At 43.3% G+C, this 19,272-nt stretch overlaps 4 protein-coding genes across 5 annotated transcripts; 1 reads left to right on the forward strand and 3 right to left on the reverse strand.

The window, feature by feature from the left end:
* Nucleotides 1–12: 12 nt before the first annotated feature.
* Strump (WASH complex subunit strump) lies at nt 13–4,421 on the reverse strand. Its single transcript, XM_064690160.1, has 7 exons — nt 4,199–4,421; nt 4,039–4,141; nt 3,791–3,982; nt 2,380–3,615; nt 725–2,109; nt 297–668; nt 13–233 (listed from the first exon to the last, which is right to left on the reverse strand). The coding sequence occupies exons 1-7, from the start codon at nt 4,318–4,320 to the stop codon at nt 80–82; spliced, it is 3,564 nt and encodes a 1,187-aa protein (XP_064546230.1). The 5' UTR covers nt 4,321–4,421; the 3' UTR covers nt 13–79.
* A 246-nt stretch (nt 4,422–4,667) lies between these two features.
* dre4 (SPT16 homolog, facilitates chromatin remodeling subunit dre4) lies at nt 4,668–10,020 on the forward strand. 2 transcript variants are annotated; one of them, XM_064690147.1, is made up of 9 exons: nt 4,668–4,848; nt 5,117–5,380; nt 5,446–5,745; nt 5,807–6,984; nt 7,047–7,913; nt 7,979–8,247; nt 8,306–8,453; nt 8,587–8,697; nt 9,550–10,020. In XM_064690147.1, exons 1-9 carry the CDS (start codon nt 4,780–4,782, stop codon nt 9,704–9,706), a joined length of 3,363 nt encoding a protein of 1,120 aa, XP_064546217.1. In that variant the 5' UTR covers nt 4,668–4,779; the 3' UTR covers nt 9,707–10,020. The 2 variants fall into 2 exon arrangements, with proteins under 2 accessions (XP_064546217.1, XP_064546218.1); XM_064690148.1 differs by lacking the exon at nt 8,587–8,697 and having other exon boundaries at nt 4,670–4,848.
* A 331-nt stretch (nt 10,021–10,351) lies between these two features.
* On the reverse strand, nt 10,352–12,791 carry LOC135433865 (uncharacterized). The gene is made up of 2 exons (XM_064690149.1): nt 11,877–12,791; nt 10,352–11,809 (listed from the first exon to the last, which is right to left on the reverse strand). Exons 1-2 carry the CDS (start codon nt 11,920–11,922, stop codon nt 10,380–10,382), a joined length of 1,476 nt encoding a protein of 491 aa, XP_064546219.1. The 5' UTR covers nt 11,923–12,791; the 3' UTR covers nt 10,352–10,379.
* A 2,393-nt stretch (nt 12,792–15,184) lies between these two features.
* On the reverse strand, nt 15,185–19,217 carry LOC135433957 (transmembrane protein 134). The gene is made up of 2 exons (XM_064690270.1): nt 18,777–19,217; nt 15,185–16,521 (listed from the first exon to the last, which is right to left on the reverse strand). The coding sequence occupies exons 1-2, from the start codon at nt 18,953–18,955 to the stop codon at nt 16,170–16,172; spliced, it is 531 nt and encodes a 176-aa protein (XP_064546340.1). The 5' UTR covers nt 18,956–19,217; the 3' UTR covers nt 15,185–16,169.
* Nucleotides 19,218–19,272: the final 55 nt, after the last annotated feature.

Below are 19,272 nucleotides of genomic sequence, written 5' to 3' on the forward strand. Positions count from 1 at the left end.
TCAGAACAAACATTTTTATATATAGAGTTTTATTAGATTTTTAAGAGCCTACAAAGTTGTACTTTGGAATCACGCGCGCTCACTTGACAGGCGTTGCCAAATATTCAAATTCACTTAAAATAATATTAGGTATGCGCTGCTCCAGGACGCTAAGCGGCAAGCCTGCCATGCGCACAAATGTCTGCAGAAAGTGCAGCATGGTGACCACCTCAGGACCGAGCAGTTCCTTGTCGCTATAGATATATAAACCCTTGATTAGTTTTATGTCAGCTCTTTAATTAGCTGGGAGTACTTACAGTAGCTGCGCCTCGGCCATTGTCACAACATACTGGCACATGTAGGAGATGTAGAGCATCTTGACGTTCTTGTGGAACTGTTGCAGCACGGTGAGCAGGCCCATGATTAAGGGCACACAATCGATGACATCTTTGGCGGACTTGGGCAGCAAACAGTCCGTATTTGTGGAATGCTGTAAACGACCAACATGGGCAATGCTGAATAGGAATAAAAGCAGGGACATGTTGTGCGTATTTTTGGTGGTCACAAAGATCTGCTCCAGCGGCTCATAGTTGCCCGTGTACTGGAGTATCTCCTGCAGCTCAGTAAGCATGCCGACGCCCTGCTCATCGCACAGTTTCGTATTGCAGGAGAGCTCCAGCAACAGGGCGCTGTAAATTGGAAGAATTGATTCATCTTTAAGCTCAGTTTTGGACAGGTCACCTACCGATTCAGTGTGTCCGTTGTATTCTCCAGCAGCTTGGCATCGCATTTGCTGCTGAAACTCAGCTCGCTGGCAATTTGCTGGCGCAGCAGCTGCTTGTGCCCCAGCGCGAGCATCCAGTCCAGGAGCGTGGGCCACACCTTCAGCCAGCGCTGCGTATAGCCCTGATAATACTTGAGCGGCTGTTTGGCCAGGTCGCCGGGAAAATCGCGCGACTCCAGCTCCTTGGTCAGGCTGCTCAACGCATCGCACCACATGCGATCGGAGCTTAGATTCTTTTGCAGCCTGTCCAGATTTCTCTTCAGCTCATCGGCCAGCATGTGCGCATAGAGCCGCTCCAGGCCCACCATGCCCGCCGGCGCCATGGCCTCGCGTAACACGCTGAAGAAGCTGGAGCCGGCGAGCAGCTCCGCGTGCGGCGCACGTTTGTCATACCAGGTGCACTTCAGGTCCAGATAGATGGTCTGTTTGGGTTCAGTGCAACGCAAGATTTCGCGAGCGAGACGTCCAATGAAATTGTTGGACTTGCTGCTGTCACCATGCAGTGGCTGAAAGTTGGGTATGGGTATGGTCTGGGACTGGAAGCGGGATTGCCACTCCTGCACCTTGTTGCGCAGAAAGCAATTGCATTCCTTCTCCACGTTGTAGTTGATGATGCGCTGCGATTCCTCCAGCAATATGCGCAGGCCCTGCACGCGCAAATAGTCTTCAATGTACTCGAAGGATCGACGATAGCCCTCGATGGTCTTGGCCAGCGCCTGGAGTTTCGCTTGCAGCAATTGCACGCTCGTCTTGCCCTTCTCTGGCGTAAAGATCAGGCCAAGATTGTACGCATTGGCCAAGTGATTCACCAGCTCCTTGCGTATGCCATCCTCCAGTAGCTGCTTGGGATCCAGCTCGATCACGCCCACCAGAGTCTTCTTCATCATGAGTATGCCCTTGGTGAATACCGCAATGGAATTGGTCAACTGGGCCACCTTGGCGCGCTCCTCGAACTGCGCAAATTCGCGTAGCTTATCCTTTTCGAGACGCGTGGGAAACTCCTTGATGACATTCGTCAGCAGCTGTATAATCCTCGCCAGAATGCTGAACATTGTCTCGGGCACAATTTGCAGCACGCGTCGCAAAAAATTCGCCAGCTCCGTGCTGTAGTAGTTGGACACAGACACGAGATCCTCACTTTTGGCCTGATTAATACGCATCAGCGGCACCTCAAGCGTGCTGGCCAGCTTCAGGAACACCGCACGTATGCAAATTACAGCATGCGGCTGGCGCTTGATATGATCCTGCATGATGAGAGTGAAATCTCGCTGCAGCAGCTGCCAGGCGTAGCTAAAGTCGCTGATCATCTGGATGTGGATCTCAATGTCCTCCTTAAGGTTGATCAACTACGGCATTAATTATAGAAAGGTTTTAAATGGATAAAATATGGACAATATTTTTGCGACATTTCATGAGAATCACATAGAAAGGCGATTATGATAAGGAGGCGAGCTGTCTGTGTCTCTTACTCTCGATATTTTTCTCTAATATACTATTACTCTCTCTTTCTTTATTTCTTACTCCTAATCGTCTTTTATTTTAACTTTTGCTTTTCAGCTCACTCTCGAATATCGCCCTTCTATGCGATTTTCAAAAGTTTTACTTATATACATTACCTGAGCCATGCGATTCAGCAGATCGCGCGTCTCCTGCAGCTGCTGTTTGACCAGCATATTGGCATGAAGATTGTGATACTCCTGTACCTCGTCCAGTGCTTGCATCACCTGTATGATGAGTCGTCCTGACTTTTGGGGCTTGGCCAGCTCCAGTTTTTGCAAACGCTGTGCGACCTGACCAAACCACTGCTGCAGATGGGGATTCGCTTCGATCTTGGTCAGGGGACGTGTGCCCGCAAAGGCTTCGCTCAGCTCGCGCAGATACTGCATTGCCTCGTCGCGGTTGTGTGTCCAGCGATGTTCGCGATCCTTCTGGACCTCGCCCAACAACTCTCTGACGGTCAACTCCAGTTGGCCGCAGTTGAGCAGCAGATTGTACAGCATGCCCGGCTCAAACTTCAGTTCAGTGCGCAGCATTTGATGCACTTGCGCCACCGCCACCGCCTGACCGGACATATTGAGGACGGCGGGGCTGGTGTGCAGGCAATACCAGCGCAGCAGGACATTCGCCTGTCGCATCAGCACAATTATCTGATTGGCATGCTCCACCACAAAGGCATCGTCGAGGACGCCCTCGCGCACAATCTCCTGGGTTTTTTGTAGCGTTTTCAGCATCTGATCGCGCTGCTGCTGACAGAGCGTCTTTAGGGCCGCGGGCGTCACCACATTGGCCACAGCTGCGCTGGCGGCCTTGAAGCACGACCAGGCATCAATTAAATTTACGGTGATGCCCATGTAAATGGACAGCGTCCAGTTGTCGCTGAAGAACTTGTCCACAATCTCGCGCATTTGGGCGCCCTGCGTGTGCAGCACTTGAGGCGAGAAGTAAAGGCAAACGTAGAGCATCACAGCCTGGGTGGACAGCGCTGTGGTCCGGTGCGTCGGATGCGGATAGATGGCCAGCTGGTTGTAGATGTCGTCGCAGCGCAAGCGAGCCAAAACAAAATCTATGAAGTTCGCATCGAACTGAAATCGCGCAAAATACGCTTCCGGGTATTTGGGCACAGGCGCTGGCTGTTTGTTGGATGCGAGCAGCGCCTGATTCTGTGCCGGCTGCACGAAGCCCGTGGAGCGCAACAGCAGGCAGACATCATGTATGTTGCTCTCATCACCGCTGGGCGTGGCATCGCCGCCGCTGTAGCGATAGTAGGCAATCAGGAGGCGCTCCCGCACATCGCCGGGTATATGCAAATCCAAGACGAGCAAAATGACGCCATACAAATAGAGCGATTCGCACTGCAAGCAAGTACGCAAATGAATGAAATGAACTTTCGACAGGAACCTTATATGAAAAATCCATCAATTTAGGCATCGCAAAAGCAGGCTCCTAAGGCTCCTGACCTGACCAGCAGAAACGTTTTCACCCTTGCGACCTGTGGGCTACTTCATGGAGAACTTCCCTAGCGCTTACCAGCAACTGTTTGCCCTCCTCATCCTGCAGCACCGTTTCCAGCGTTTGTTGTATATAGTAGCCCGTGTTCAGCTCCTCGATGTACTGTTTCAGATCTGTGGCATAGTGATGCACGCTCTGGAAGGCCAGGTAGAAGCGTGTGATCAGCTGCAGGTGATTTGTGCGTGTTTCCAAGTCCAAGTCGCTTAGTTCCTGTTAAAGTATATTATAAAGATTATATGTTTTGTTTGCTATGCAGGTGCACTCACTGCGCTCTCCTCGATCTTCTTTTCATGCGCCTCGGCCACTTTGAAATAGCTAAAGTCCAATATAATTTCCCCATATTTTTGCCTGTCCGCTGCGGTTTCCAATCTACAAACACAATAAATTAATATGAATTTATTGTTGTTGTTTTGTAATGGCTCTTACCGATAAATGCCGGGCACGTATTCTTTCAGGCGCAGTATTTCGGCAATTATGGAATTGCCCACAGACACAATATTGAGTAAATTCTGGCCGCAAGCATTATTTTCCGAAAGAAATTCACTCATTTTTGCAAAAACATCCAAAACGCATCGCAACAGCTGATTAATATTTACGCCCTCAAACTAGAGAGGAGCTAGTGCCTGGAAGTAGTGGGAGTTAGCACCTAAGACTGTCAAAAAAATTAAAATTAAAAAAAAAACTACAAATAATGATAAGTATTTGATTGAATAGCTAATATAAATAATTTATAAACTAGTCCGTTATTTCTATCTGTATATGTTTAAATGCATCTGTAACCAGTATTGCTTTAACCTGTGAAACATTATTCAACACTGCTTATGTCGATAGAAATCGACAATATTATTGTATCGATAATATTGCGTTAACATGTGAATGTACACGCTTCAGCCGCCGCGCATTTTTTTTGCAAAACGTCCGTCTGGCGGAATTTGCGCTATAAATGTGTTAAATTATTAAGTAAGGCGGACAATATTACTGCAAAGCATTAAGTTATAGCTGACATCATGTCGAGCTTTGTCCTAGATAAAGAATCATTTGTGCGTCGAATAAAACGCCTCTATACAGAATGGAAGGTAAGTCCGAGTCTCGGTTTCTCTCTCTGTTTCTCTGTGGCTGCCGGGCGCACACGAATCTCAAAAGTGTTTATTAGGGTTTCCGGTTCCACGTTGTTTTCGGGCCTAGCATCTATCATGGTGTGACGCGACGGTTAACTGCAATTTGCAATTATTGTGAAATTGCCGCCCATATCTAGATCAGCAAACAAAAACAATTCCAGCCGCAAGTTAGGTTAGAATGCACGAGTTGCGGCTTTATAATTTATTATTTTGATCCTGTCAACAGGCGCCAAGCACTGGGCACGACGATGCGCTCAGCAATCTGGACTGCATCATGAGCGTGGTGGGCGTAGACGAGGATGTGATTTACTCAAAGTCCATGGCATTGCAGCTCTGGCTGCTCGGCTACGAGCTGACCGACACAATTTCGGTTTTTGCCTCGGATGCCATCTACTTTCTGACCAGCAAAAAGAAAATTGAGTTCCTCAAGCAGGCGCAGAACATCACAGAGGAGGGTGTACCAGAAATAAAGCTACTCGTGCGGGATCGTGTAAGTATTGCCATAAATACTACCCTTACAGTTGACAGTCTTAATAAAACGTGTTCTCTCCACAGAATGATAAGGATCAGGCCAACTTTGATAAACTCATTACGACCATAAAGAACTCGAAGAAGGGCAAACGCCTGGGCGTTTTCACCAAGGATGCGTTTCCGGGCGAGTTTAGCGAAGCGTGGAAAAAGATGCTCACGGCAGCCAAATTTGAGCATGTGGACATTAGCACCATAATAGCGTATCTGATGTGCCCTAAGGATGAGGCAGAGATTAACAATATACGTAAGGCCTCATTGGTTTCCATGGACATATTCAACAAATATCTGAAGGATGAAATCATGGACATCATCGATTCGGATAGGGTAAGCCCGTGGTTATAGAAAATTGTACATCATAATTTAAATATGTTTATTCTGTTTGCAGAAAGTAAAGCACACGAAGCTCGCGGACGGCTGCGAGGCAGCTATTGGGGAGAAGAAGTACACCAGCGGCCTGGATCCACGATTACTTGATATGGCCTATCCGCCCATCATTCAGTCCGGCGGCGCATACAGTTTGAAATTCTCAGCAGCTGCTGATAAGAATCATTTGCATTTTGGGGTGATTGTGTGCTCGCTGGGCGCGCGCTACAAATCCTACTGCTCCAACATTTCGCGCACATTTCTGGTTAATCCCACAGAGGCCATGCAGGAGAATTACACGTTTCTGGTAAATGTGCAGGAGGAAATACTCAAGCTGCTGGTGCCGAACGCCAAGCTCTGCGAAGTGTATGATAAAACGTTGGCCTATGTAAAAAAGGAGAAGCCCAGCATGGTGGAGAATCTAACCAAAAGCTTTGGCTTTGCCATGGGCTTGGAATTTCGAGAGAATTCCATTGTCATTGGTGCCAAATGCCAGGCGCTTATCAAGAAGAATATGGTCTTCAACCTGCACGTGGGCATCTCGAATTTAACAAATCCCGATGCCGCCGACAAAGAGGGCAAAACCTATGCACTCTTCATAGGCGACACGGTGCTGGTGGGTGATCAGGGTCCGGCCAGTGTGATGACGCCATCCAAGAAGAAAATCAAAAACGTCGGCATATTCATTAAAGATGACGATGAGGAGGAGGATGCGGATGACAAGAAGCCCACCAAAGCGGATCAGAGCACTGAGATATTGGGTCGCAGCAAACGCAACGCTGTGCTCGATTCCAAGCTGCGCAATGAGATCAACACGGAGGAGAAGCGCAAGGAGCATCAACGTGAACTGGCCCAGCAGCTAAACGAACGGGCACGCGAACGTCTGGCCAAGCAGGGCAACTCCAAGGAGGTGGAGAAAGTGCGCAAGAACACCGTCTCCTACAAGTCCATGAGCCAAATACCTCGCGAGCCGGAGGTCAAGGAGCTAAAACTCTATGTGGACAAGAAATATGAGACGGTCATAATGCCAGTGTTTGGCATACAGGTGCCCTTCCACATTTCCACCATCAAGAATATATCTCAGTCCGTGGAGGGCGAGTACACGTATCTGCGCATCAATTTCTTTCATCCGGGCGCCACCATGGGACGCAACGAGGGCGGACTCTATCCACAGCCGGAGGCGACCTTTGTCAAGGAGGTGTAAGTAGACAACTTCTTGATTTATATAACTCATATATTAATATTTTATTTGTTATTTGCAGCACCTATCGTAGCTCGAACGTCAAGGAGCACGGCGAGGTAGCGGCTCCATCTGCCAATTTGAACAATGCGTTCCGGCTAATTAAAGAGGTGCAGAAACGTTTCAAAACCCGCGAAGCTGAGGAGCGTGAAAAGGAGGATTTGGTTAAACAGGATACGCTCATATTGTCCCAAAACAAGGGTAATCCCAAGCTGAAGGATCTGTACATTCGACCCAACATTGTGACAAAGCGCATGACTGGCAGCCTGGAGGCGCACACCAATGGCTTCCGCTATATCTCTGTGCGCGGCGACAAGGTTGATATCCTCTACAACAACATCAAGAGCGCATTCTTTCAGCCGTGCGATGGTGAAATGATTATTCTGCTGCACTTTCATCTCAAATACGCGATTATGTTTGGCAAAAAGAAGCATGTGGATGTTCAGTTCTACACGGAGGTCGGTGAAATAACCACAGATCTGGGCAAGCATCAGCATATGCACGATCGCGACGATTTGGCTGCCGAGCAGGCGGAACGCGAGCTGCGCCACAAACTGAAGACCGCGTTTAAGAGTTTCTGCGAAAAGGTTGAGGCCATGACCAAGGCGCAGGTCGAGTTCGATACGCCCTTCCGTGAGCTGGGTTTCCCCGGAGCGCCCTTCCGCAGCACGGTTACACTGCAGCCGACATCCGGCTCGTTGGTCAATCTAACCGAGTGGCCGCCATTTGTCATCACGCTGGACGATGTGGAGCTGGTGCACTTTGAGCGCGTGCAGTTTCATTTGCGCAACTTTGACATGATCTTTGTGTTTAAGGAGTACAACAAAAAGGTGGCCATGGTCAATGCCATACCCATGAACATGCTGGATCACGTCAAGGAGTGGTTAAAGTGAGTAGCCCGCATAGCTATTGCTCTCATGTCTTTAACCCAAACCCTTTACTTAATTTTTGCAGCTCCTGCGACATACGATATTCGGAGGGCGTGCAATCGCTCAACTGGCAGAAAATTATGAAGACAATTACCGATGACCCCGAAGGCTTCTTCGAACAGGGCGGCTGGACATTTTTGGATCCCGAATCGGGCAGCGAGGATGAAAACGAATCGGCCGAGTCGGAGGAGGATGAGGCCTATAATCCAACAGATGCCGAGTCCGATGATGAAACCGATGAAGATGATTCCGAGTACTCGGAGGCCTCCGAGGATGAAAGCGACGACAGCGATGGTAATGCCAGACAAAGTACTTTAAAAATTTTATTAACTCAAACTTTTGTGCTTTGCAGAGTTGGGCTCCGATGAGGAATCTGGCAAGGACTGGTCGGATCTGGAGCGCGAGGCCGCCGAAGAGGATCGCAACAATGACTACGCTACCGATGATAAGCGCAATGGCAAATTCGAGTCGAAGAAGCATAGCAAGAGCTCCAAGCACAGGTATGCCGAGTGCAGAGAGTGCACCCGTAATATATAGATCACGATTTTTGTAGTTCTTAATCCTACTGAGCGTATCCTCTCTCTTCTCTATTTATTTAATTAATACTTATTCCGCATCACGCACACAAAACAGTCGTCGCGAGCGTGAGGAGCAGCGATCGTCGCACAGTAAAAAGCATAAGTCGAATTCCTCCTCTTCTTCACATTTAAAATCCTCCAGCTCCAAACATGGCAGCTCATCTAGGTTTGTTACCGTATTCACAACACAAACACACACACACACCCACCCAAATACACACACACACACACACACATCCACAACAAATACTCTCATATTTAACAATTCAATCAACCAAAAACTATCAAAAATTGGTTTAAAATTTAATTTTTGGAATTTATTTATGAAGTAATCTAATTTATTATTAATATTTACTAGAACAGAGACTTTGTCGGCATATAATGACGTTCCTTGGCATCTTCTTAAACAATGTATAAAGACTTGATTTTGGGATGGAAACGGAAAGAACTACCTATAAATTTGCCTGAAAGCTTTTTCTATTGAGAGATACATTTATAATGAAAACGAAAGACCGACTTGACTGTTGAAGCTGATCAAAAATATATATACTTCATAGACTTGGGATTGGGAGAGAAAAGCAGTAAGGATTAGATCAGATTAAACTATAGAGTAATAGTTGGACCTTGAACTTGGCAATGGAACACATATGTATAGGATCATAGATCAGTCAAAGCATTGCAGCACGACATTTGTTAAAATAAATTTAAAATTAGATTTCATTGAAATTTGACTGAATATGTCTCCAGAAAAAAGATTAAACTTCTCCGATTAGTTTAGCCTATAAAAAAGCAATTCTGGACTGTATTTTAAATGTTATTTTCTTTTTACTGACTGAACGCTATTTTAATATATTTCTAACAATGAAATTCTCTATATCTAGTAAAACAAAAAAAAATACTTCATAAATTATGCGAAATTCTGCTCAAAATTTGACACACATTTCCCTTAATTGTAATTCTTCAATTTATTTGGAAATGCTTGAATTAATTGATTATCAACTTGTTGTCTTTTTTAAAGCCCAACGAAATCGTCTAAGGATAAGTATCATAATCGCGATAAGCATCATTCCTCCTCATCGTCGGGACACAAAAACAGCAGCAAGGATAAGGATCGCAAGCGCTCACGAGAAGACAGTCGAGACAATGGCCACAAATCGAAGAAGTCGAAGCGTTAAGGATAAAACACAACTAACAGTAGTTACAATAGCACAGGAACACAAACACAAACACAACACACAAAATATACCTTAACCTTAGGTTAATATTTGTCTGTCACACATCTGTACATTTTGGCATTGTATTGCTCGACACGCATACACACACACACACACACAGACACACTCTTACAATATAAAAACCGTGTCCCCGTATATAAACCATATTGTATTTCACTGTTGAACCTATGTCACCCAAAACCTCTCCAATCTTTTTTCCCTTTACATCATTTATGAATGTTGTATTACAAATTAAATAATTTAAAATACGTAAATGTATATATTATTGACAAATGTTGTTAGTGAACTGTTTTAGTGTAAACTAAATTTTAAGCTGGCAGTCTAGAGGTCAATAATGGTTAAAATAACCAGGAGGAAAAGAGATATAAGTTCCAAAATGTGAGCAGGTTTTCTGTATAGCTCAAAACCCTCCTCTCTGTATCAACTATCAAATATTCCTTTTTTGTATACATACTATCAGTATAAACGTACAAAAAGTAGTTATTAGTTTTGCTCGCTTTGTTATATTTTTGTTCCTTATAATTCTCAACTAGTTAAAGATAGTCTGAAGTGTACTGAACATTGAAAAGCCTGCCAGCTTAAAATCTAGTATATTTATTATTGTTTATACCGTCTACTTGTTCCAGCTGCCCAGCAGATAGCGATAGGCGTGCACCTCGTTGCTGTCGCGCCGACGACCCGACCTCAGCTGCTCGTGCTGCTGCTCCCGGCGCTGTTGCTGCTGAGGATTGGGACTGATTGCGGCAGCTGCTACGGTGGCGCGCCTTCGCGTCGCATCGAACATGTTGCGCGTCTTGTTGATGGGATAACGCATCTTGTTCTTCAGCCAGGTGGTAAAGGCACGCTCATTATCCTGCAACTTCTTTAGCTCGTGCTCGTTCCGATTCAGCGTCTGCTCCATGGAAAAGCGCTGTTTGCGCCGCAGCTGCTGCTCCCGTTGCTGCAGCTGCTTCGCGCTCAGCCCATACTCGGACATGTAGCCGGTGTAGCGGGGCAGCTTCTCCTGCAGCGCATGCCGCTGCTCGCAGCAGATTTTATAATTCATTTTGATGTCGGGCGTGGGAGCAACTGGCGCACTGGGCGTGGCTCTGGCGCGCCGCCTAAAGCTAAAACGGCGGGCATTAAAGAAGGTCTTCGTGCTGGTGCTCCTGCTCGCGTTGTTGTTGTTGTTGGTCGTTTGCGCCGTCTCGTCATCCTTTTTATAGTAAATGCTGCGCTCGTCCAGCTCGAAATCGTCGGGTATATAGCTGGCCACAATGATGGACAAGTCATCCTCTTCCACATTCCCGCTGTCCTGGCCAGTTAATCTATTTATTTGCGCCTGCTCCTTGGCATCCAGCGTTTTGTACAGACTCTTGTAGGCCTGGCGCAATTTAATGCGCGCCTCGTTCACGACGCGCTCATCCTCCTCGCAGTCGGACTCGGTGAGCAGATTGGTCAGACTCCTCTGATCCGACTCATCGTCAGGCATTTCTTCAGCGTTCAGGTCAAATGTGTTCTGGCGAGCAATGCGATGCTTCTGGATGTCTGCGGTTAGCGTTTCGCTGGCAGCCTGGAGATCGTTTTCGTCCACGCCCGAAAAGTCATCCTCCTCGTACTCCATACTGGCCGGGATTTGGCTGGTTTCTGGCTGCTTCTTGCTGTTTTCCATTTCGCTGAGCTCCAGGATTTCCTCGCATATATCCTCCTCCACTTCTGGCTCCGCCTGCTGCAGCTCGACTTCTGCTCTCGCCAGCTCCTGGACCGGCTCCTCCTCGGCGATGGGCGCAAAGCGTTCGCCACGCTCCGTTTTCAGCTTCAGCTGCGCCAACTGCTGCAGCAGCTCGGCCGGCGGACTGGTTACCTCCTCCTGCTGCTGCTGCTGCTGCATTGGCGTCGGCTCGTAATCCTCCAGATTGAGCGCAAAAGTCACCTTGCGGCTGCTGCTATTGGGATTGAGATCTTGGCCAGCGCCCGCCTCTTCGTCATCGTACAGCGCAAATAGCTGCTTGTTGGCCTCCTTGATCTTGTCCACGATGTTGTACTCGTTGACGGGCTTCAGGACTGCATCGTAATCCAGCATAAGCGGCATGTGAATGACATTTAATCACGACAACGGGCAACTACTTACAGTAAACTTCGCAATCCTCGTCCGACTCCGCCTCCGGCTCGTACATCTCTGCTGCGAAATTTGCGTTTCGATTGCGTTGATTATTTTTAGACTGGATTTATGTGCGTTTGGCGGCAAAACTTTCCATTTCGTGCCATTGAACGCTTGGGACTCGCCACCAACAGACAGGAACCCATTGACAGCAGCAGCAGCAGCAGCAAGAACTGTGGCGCGGGGCCCATCGATGGGTCTAATGAACTTGGGGAATATGCCCAGCCACCTCCTGTTGCGGTTATGGTTTTATGCATATCCTGTCTCTATTTCGTTGGCGCCGTTGCCAGGCCCCGACCAGGCCAGCTTTGTGTGCCGGCGCTTGGCGCTGTTTGGTCGATGCCTGGTGACAATTTGCTTTGCCGTCGACAACAACAAGAGTGCTCTATGGTTCGACGGGTAGATACCCTGTACCGAGGGTAACATAACTCAGACACGCGATCTTCAGTTTCAAATCTCTTTTATGTTTAGATTTAGATTATGATGACATTTTCAGCTATCAAATCTGGCTTCCAGAAGTTTTCATATGCAAAATTTTATAATTGTAGTATAATCTGCGAGATATTCTCACGATTGATATTAGTTGATTTATAGCTCTCTAATCGAGCTTCCAGCAGTTATTATATACCACATTTTAGGATTGTAGCTGTTATAATTTCCGAGATATTCTTGCAAATGATATTTATCGATTTCTAGATCTCAAATTGAGCTTCCAGCAGTTATTATCTACCAAATTTTAGGATAGTAGCTCTTATAATCTTCGAGATATTTTACCAATTGAGATTTATCGATTTCTAGTTTTCTTTTATATACGAAATTTTAGGATTTTAGCTGTTATAATATCCGAAATATTCTTCCAATTGATATTAATCGATTTCTAGTTCGAAAATCGAGCTTCCAGCAGTTTTTATGTACCAAATTTTAGGATTTTAGCTGTTTTAATAACCGAAATATTCTTCCAATTGATGTTTATCGATTTCTAGTACCCAAATCGAGATTCCAGGATTGTAGGATTGTAGCTGTTATAATAACCGAAATATTCTCCCAATTGATAATTAACGATTTCTAGTTTTCTTTTTTATACCAAATTTTAAGATTGAAGCGCTTTTAATCTCCGAGATATTCTCCCAAGTGATATTTATCGATTTCGAGGCCAAAGTTGAAGTTATCGATCAATTCAAATAAGCTTCATTTGCATGTGATGTAGGAGAACTTATAAGGTAGATCAACCTCTCAAATACCCTGGGATCCGCACTTTCGTAGAGACCAAAATTCCCAGATCTATTCGGCTGTCGATTCTGATCAAGAGTTTATATACTTACGCTGTCTTCTTTTCCCTTTTACATACATCCCCATCATTGCAATATACCCCTTTGCTATTCACACTCAATGACAGGGTATTATAATAATAGATGGTTTTGTCTGGTAGTTTTATGCACTTTATTTCATTGGGCTTACTTGGCTAACCACATTTAAAGCTTAATCGTTAATCATCGAAGTCAAAGTCAAAGTCGAGCTACGTTTAATAAAAAACATAAACTACAAAAATACAATAGACCAATATAATAAGTACACATCATATATGTACCATATACATATCTATATATATATAGAGCCTTTCCTTGAATTCTTTCAGTGTATTGAGCAACGTACGAGTCAATGCATTTGATTTGTCATTATCCTTGCCAATCATATTTAATATAAGTAACTAAATCTATAAACAACCTAACCAACACGGTGCCTAGGTGTATGATCCATGCGATAGCGCTCTGATTAATGGGGCATTTCGGGAATTTCTGAAAAAATACTTATCGTTTCTTTTTTCTTATTTTTATCAACTTTCTTTAAATAACTGAACAGATATGTACAGCAAATGATAAAAACGCAAATAGTTAGATAAAATATTTCATTTCATTTAGTTAACTAATCTTCGGCGTGCGCAAAAAAATACGGACATAAAAAGCTTACGTATTATCACATGTAGTTAAATAACTTGTTTGGACACTGATAGCAAAAATTATGCAAGCTAAAAGGTTAATTTAAATCAAAAGGTATCTATATAAAATATAACAGCTATTATATTGTAGCTAAACTATAATCGGAATCATAAGCTCGGGTTGGAGAACTCTTAAGTTTGTCTTTAAAGGGTTCCATCTCTAAACTTCCTGCTCTGTGGGACGAATCTTAGCCCACCATGGTAGTTAATTATAATCAAAATCATAAAAAGATATATTAAACTTCGGTAAATTTAATTTTTACACGATCCCTAAACTTGATGTTCTGTGTGACGACTTTAAGCCTGGTAAATAGTTAGAATCAAAATGATATATTTAACGAAATTTAGGGGTCTTTTAAATTTGTCTTTAAGGGGTTCGATCTTCGTGCTCAGTGTGATGACTCTTAGGCCATATTACTAGTTAATTATTATCAAAATCATAAAATGATATATATTTAACTTGGGTCAGAGTCCTCTTAAGTTTGTCTTCACGGGGATCCGATCCGTAGAGTTCCTAGCCAACCATGCTAAGTCCCTTAAGTCATCTAGCAAATAGCTGAGCATTATCTTTGGTAATCCAATTAGTTTTACTTCTAATCCATTATTTGGCATACACATATGAGCGATATATAATGTAGAGTAATCCAATTAGGTTTACTTTCATATTCTCCGCGTCGTTTTGTTTGCAAATAACAAAAAAAAAACGTTGCGGTTCGCAGTTGAGGTCTACGCACAAATAAAAATATAAATAAATCGCTTTGTTAGCTAAAAATAAAACAAATTCACAATTTATAAAATCTCAAAAAATGATATAATTTGCATTAAAAAAATAAACCAACAATAAATGAAAGTAAATACAAAAGTCGAAAGCAAAAGCTCGCTTAAAATTTAGTGTACAAAATTTTGAGTATAATGCAAAAATTGTTGCATTACAAATGTGCCTAAGTACTCAATTTAACCACATCGAATTCGTTTATTTAGTTTGTTTTTTGTTTTTTAAAAGAACTTTACAACCTTATTCAGCATTCTTAAAAAAAATAGAGCATTAAAAACTAAAATGCGGAATCAAAAAAAGATTTTTATAAATTTCTTTTGCTATTTATGTGAGATGTTCGATGAGTTGTCTGTTGGATGTGTGTGTGTGTGTGTGTGTGTTAATGACCGTGTGTGTGTGTGTGTGTGTATAATTTTATTAGAGGACGGTTAGAATTGGTTAGGGTCAGAAAATATTAGGGCATTAATTTTATAGCTATATAAAACGTACATATTGCAATATCAGCGCTTGTTTTTTTTTTACTTATATCACTAATCGATTTCTTTTGGTTTTATTTTTTTAAGATTTCTCATGACAGTTTGTTAAATAATAATATTTACTGTACTATATATATATATATATAAACTAGGTAAGTTGCGTCCCGGACAGACGCTTACTAATCATATACATATAAATTTATTTATATATAGATTCGTGTTCGAAAATCGTAAAACATTTCGTTAGCATTTTTGCTTTTTGTTTTTTTGGTGCAATTAAATTTCAATAAATTACAGTTTAAATTTTTGTTATGTTTTTAACACTAACGCGCGCTCAACATTTAGCATCATATACAAAGTCTTTCGTTTTTTTGTTGTTGTTGGTATTTTAAATAAATTTCGAATGTGTGTGTGTGTGTGAGAGTGTTATCATACGTATCCTTTGCACTTTTGAGCAGTGTTGCCAGCTGTCTATTGAATAAAGTAGCTGAAACCAGTGTTGAAATAGCTCAAAAATAGCCGAATAAGCTTTTCGAGTAAATATTGGCTTGTTCTTGTCCTTGAGAGGCCGAAAAATAGCTAAATCAGTTTGAAGCTTCAAGCCGTTAACGGCTGCTGACTTGCGAAAATAAGCTAATTCAGCTGGAAAACAGCTAAATTGGCAACACTGCTTTCGAGGGTATACCAAACGTTTTTGAGTATATTATAATATTAATTTAAAAAAATACATACATTAAGGCTAGGATTCGAATTGGAGTTTTTGTCTAGTTTGTGTTTATCATTTTTGCTTTTTGGGTTTTGTTCATTGAAATTCGTTCAAGACACACATAAAACACAAGACGTCTGAGTTAATTACCATACATAGAAAATAATTGTATATATAAATATGTATATAGACAGAGGGGAGGGCATGGGGGCCTAGGGGCGTTTTGCTGATACAAATTGGATCAACCAATGCGACATACATTTACATTATATATATGTATAAATATAAATATATATATATGTGTGTGTGCTTATGTAAACAAAGGTAAGTGGTAAAAGTCAAACCCTCGATAGCCCTTGGCCGCCAGCCATATATAGACGACATGATAGGCGCCCGGTATAAAGCAAATGAGTCCAGCAACAAAAAATACAACACCCTGCGATGTATTGTGTGGATCGGCAATGGCAAAGGTGCCCATCACAAATAGCCCGGTGCCCACCACGAGGAGCGTGAATGCGGCGAGGACTGTGCGCCAATTTTCGCGCACCTTCGGATGCCGCCAGCAATATGTGTTTGTCTCCTCCGTGGGCAGATTGCCATATTCCTGTATCAGCGAGTCGCTGTCCCGCGACGTTGTGTCTTCGGCGTACTTGTTGTAGCCCCTGTTGAATAGATTAAGCAAAATAAATCAGTCGGAATTGAATTTAATTGAATTTGCTTATCAGGGAGCCGAACAAAGTGGGAGACATTGCACCTTAGAATACAGTGAAAGCTGCCTGCAATGTACGTCAGAGTTTATACATTCCAAGCATTTTTTATATTTATTTTAACAGCGTGTACTTTGTTAAGTGGACGCTCTTTGCTATCAAATTGAGAGACTTTGCACCTAAGAATACAGTGAAAGCTGCCTGCAACGTACGTTTCGTTTAGAAAGCCAGAATTTTTACGTTCCAATCTTTTTTTATATTTATTTTAACAGCGAGTACTTTTACTTTGTTAAGCGGACGCTCTTTGTTCTTTTAACAGCGTATACTTTGTTAAGCGGACGCTCTTTGTTTTTCAACCGTGTACTTTGTTAAACGAACGCTCCTTGCTATCACCTAAGCAGACAGTGAAAACTGCTTGCAACGTACTTTTAGAAAGCCAGAGATTTTACATTCCAATCATTTTGTATATTTATTTTAACAGCGTGTTAAGCGGACGCTCTTTGCTCTTTTAACCGTGTGTACCTTGTAAAAAGGACGCTCTTTGCTTTTTTAACAGTGTGTACTTTATTAAACGGACGCTCTTTTCTTTGAACAGTGAGTACTTTGTTAAGCAGACGCTCTTTGCCATTGGGAATAAACAATACAAATATTTACGAGCCTCACTAATCGGATAACTATATCATATATCTTTACTGTTCTCCAAACATATCTATAAATTCTTATCAAAAAAACTGTGTATTTAAGCACTTCTAAGCAATATGTCCACAAGGGTATTTAATCTTCGGCGTGTCGTTTCTTTACCAGTATAAGCATTTTCTTGTGTTATTTTGGCTATTTCTTCGACAATCTTTTAAGGACACGAGAAACGGCAATATTGGTGGTTCATTTAATGGAGCATGCACTGTAAATGTTTATGTGCTTATTACTCAATTACAATGAAGCCGCACAAGTGCAGCCCGCTGCGGCCGCAACCGAAGGCCAGACATGTAACTCGGTGTTGGATGTCGTGCAAAAAAAAAAAATGGAAAAAATTCTTCAAGGAATGACGAAATTTATGCGCAATGATTTATACAATTGAATGCCAAATTGGGCTGGATGCATGTGCGAGGCGCTGGTCAGACAGATTCCGACGTCGAACGACGTCTGCTCAAATCGCCATAATTACGTAGTTGTTGCCGTTGTGCCTTGAGGCGCGACATGCATGCATAATGGCATCCAAATGGAATGGTAAATAGAGAAGAGCGCCAACAAATTGTAAATATTATATGAATGAATGAAGCACGCACGCGCTTTTGGCATCTATATACACTATATACACACGCACACACACGATGAAATTTATGGAAATCTGCGTCTAGCGTTTCCGGCAAGGAAGCGGAAAGTTACATGCGGCATCCACAAAAGGTAAAGGTAGAGCTTAATAGACCTGGCCAAGCAGCTGGAATGCTTCGCTGCGGGCACAAGTGGCGCATCGCATTGCATTTGCAATTGTTATATGATGATTGCATGTTTATATTAAGCCGGTTTTAGTTAAAGTAAGGTTTTCTTCTGATTCTGAGTCAGCATATGATGAAATTTGGTCGGGGTAGCTTACTAACCAGCTGGTTGAAGCCGGTTGACAATTGAGTTACACGAAAGCATTCTTGAACAGGGCATGTTTTATTGTAAGAAAAAAAACTAGGAGGTTCGTTCCAGGGAGCTTTCACTGTATTCCAAAACGGGCTGTAGGCCCTATTCAAGACGAAAAAACTGGTTCAAAATTTTGGCTTGCACCATAAAAAATAAAGCAATAATAAACAGTGCTGCCAGTTCAGCTTTTTTCTGGCCAGATTCGGCTGTTTTTAAAAACAGTTTAAAATTTAAATGCATTTAGTTTTCTTTTGACATCTCAACCTGTGCTCAGCTTAGCTTATTCATCTTTTTAATAGCTATTTTTAACATTGAATACAGTTAGTTTTTTATGTGACATTTGGCAACACTGATAATAACAGGCCATATTCAGTTGTTTATGGCTGCTGCAAACGAAGCACCTCTCTCGCTTCCTTGTTCTGAATCACAGCTCCAAAATGGTGTCAACAACAGTCAAACAGCTGCTGCCCACGCGCAGACCCAGACACAAGAACCAGTACCAGTACCAGTACGAGTAGCAAATGGCCGGTCAGTTGTCGTCGCGGGGTAACTCGTTTATTTAATTTGTTTGTGGCACTTACTTTGGATCCTGTATGCGTATGGATACATCTTCGGTGGAGCGACCTTGTTTGGCGCTGCCGCTTACGCCACCGCGCATTGGCGTCGATATCACTGTGGAGCCATAGACGCGTATCGCCTCCTCTTCCTCCTCCTCGAATGCGTCGTGTATGGAGAAGCCCCGTGCGACGTTGTTGTACATACTGTTTGTTGTTGTTGCTGTTGTTGTTGTTGTTAATAAATATAAGTAGGTTGCATACGCTTAGTTCACAATAATTGAGGACTCGAAAAGCGAGCGCTTAGTGCTGCGTCGCTTGCATTTTGCGCCACCTTGAAACGAATGTTATTAAGCTGTTTTTATTTTTGGTTGCTTCGTAACGATTTTCACAGTGTTTTTCTTAATATTTTACGCGACACAAAAGACAATGTTCAGGGAGGAGAAGAGTGGGTAGTCTAGTGATGCGCAAAACTCACATAAAGAAACTATCGCATCACGCAGCACGGCTTACGATGAATTCA

Source organism: Drosophila montana, unplaced genomic scaffold (genome assembly GCF_035044405.1).
Source record: "Drosophila montana isolate Dmon_TW-CO22-7 unplaced genomic scaffold, ASM3504440v1 contig_3240_1, whole genome shotgun sequence".
Taxonomy (NCBI): Eukaryota; Metazoa; Arthropoda; class Insecta; order Diptera; family Drosophilidae; genus Drosophila; species Drosophila montana.

Bases quoted from the DNA above. Each gene is read 5' to 3' on its own strand.
- Strump (XM_064690160.1), bottom strand. From the start codon at position 4,320: ATGAGTGAATTTCTTTCGGAAAATAATGCTTGCGGCCAGAATTTACTC. The intron at 3,983-4,038 runs GTGAGTGCACCT...ATACTTTAACAG, and splicing joins AGAAGATCGAGGAGAGCGCA to GAACTAAGCGACTTGGACTT. The intron at 3,616-3,790 runs GTAAGCGCTAGG...ACTTGCTTGCAG, and splicing joins AGGAGGGCAAACAGTTGCTG to TGCGAATCGCTCTATTTGTA.
- dre4 (XM_064690147.1), top strand. From the start codon at position 4,780: ATGTCGAGCTTTGTCCTAGATAAAGAATCATTTGTGCGTCGAATAAAA. The intron at 7,914-7,978 runs GTGAGTAGCCCG...TAATTTTTGCAG, and splicing joins CACGTCAAGGAGTGGTTAAA to CTCCTGCGACATACGATATT. The intron at 8,248-8,305 runs GTAATGCCAGAC...TGTGCTTTGCAG, and splicing joins TGAAAGCGACGACAGCGATG to AGTTGGGCTCCGATGAGGAA.
- LOC135433865 (XM_064690149.1), bottom strand. From the start codon at position 11,922: ATGTACGAGCCGGAGGCGGAGTCGGACGAGGATTGCGAAGTTTACT. The intron at 11,810-11,876 runs GTAAGTAGTTGC...ATTACGATGCAG, and splicing joins CGAGGATTGCGAAGTTTACT to TCCTGAAGCCCGTCAACGAG.
- LOC135433957 (XM_064690270.1), bottom strand. From the start codon at position 18,955: ATGTACAACAACGTCGCACGGGGCTTCTCCATACACGACGCATTCGAG. The intron at 16,522-18,776 runs GTAAGTGCCACA...TCTATTCAACAG, and splicing joins ATACGCATACAGGATCCAAA to GGGCTACAACAAGTACGCCG.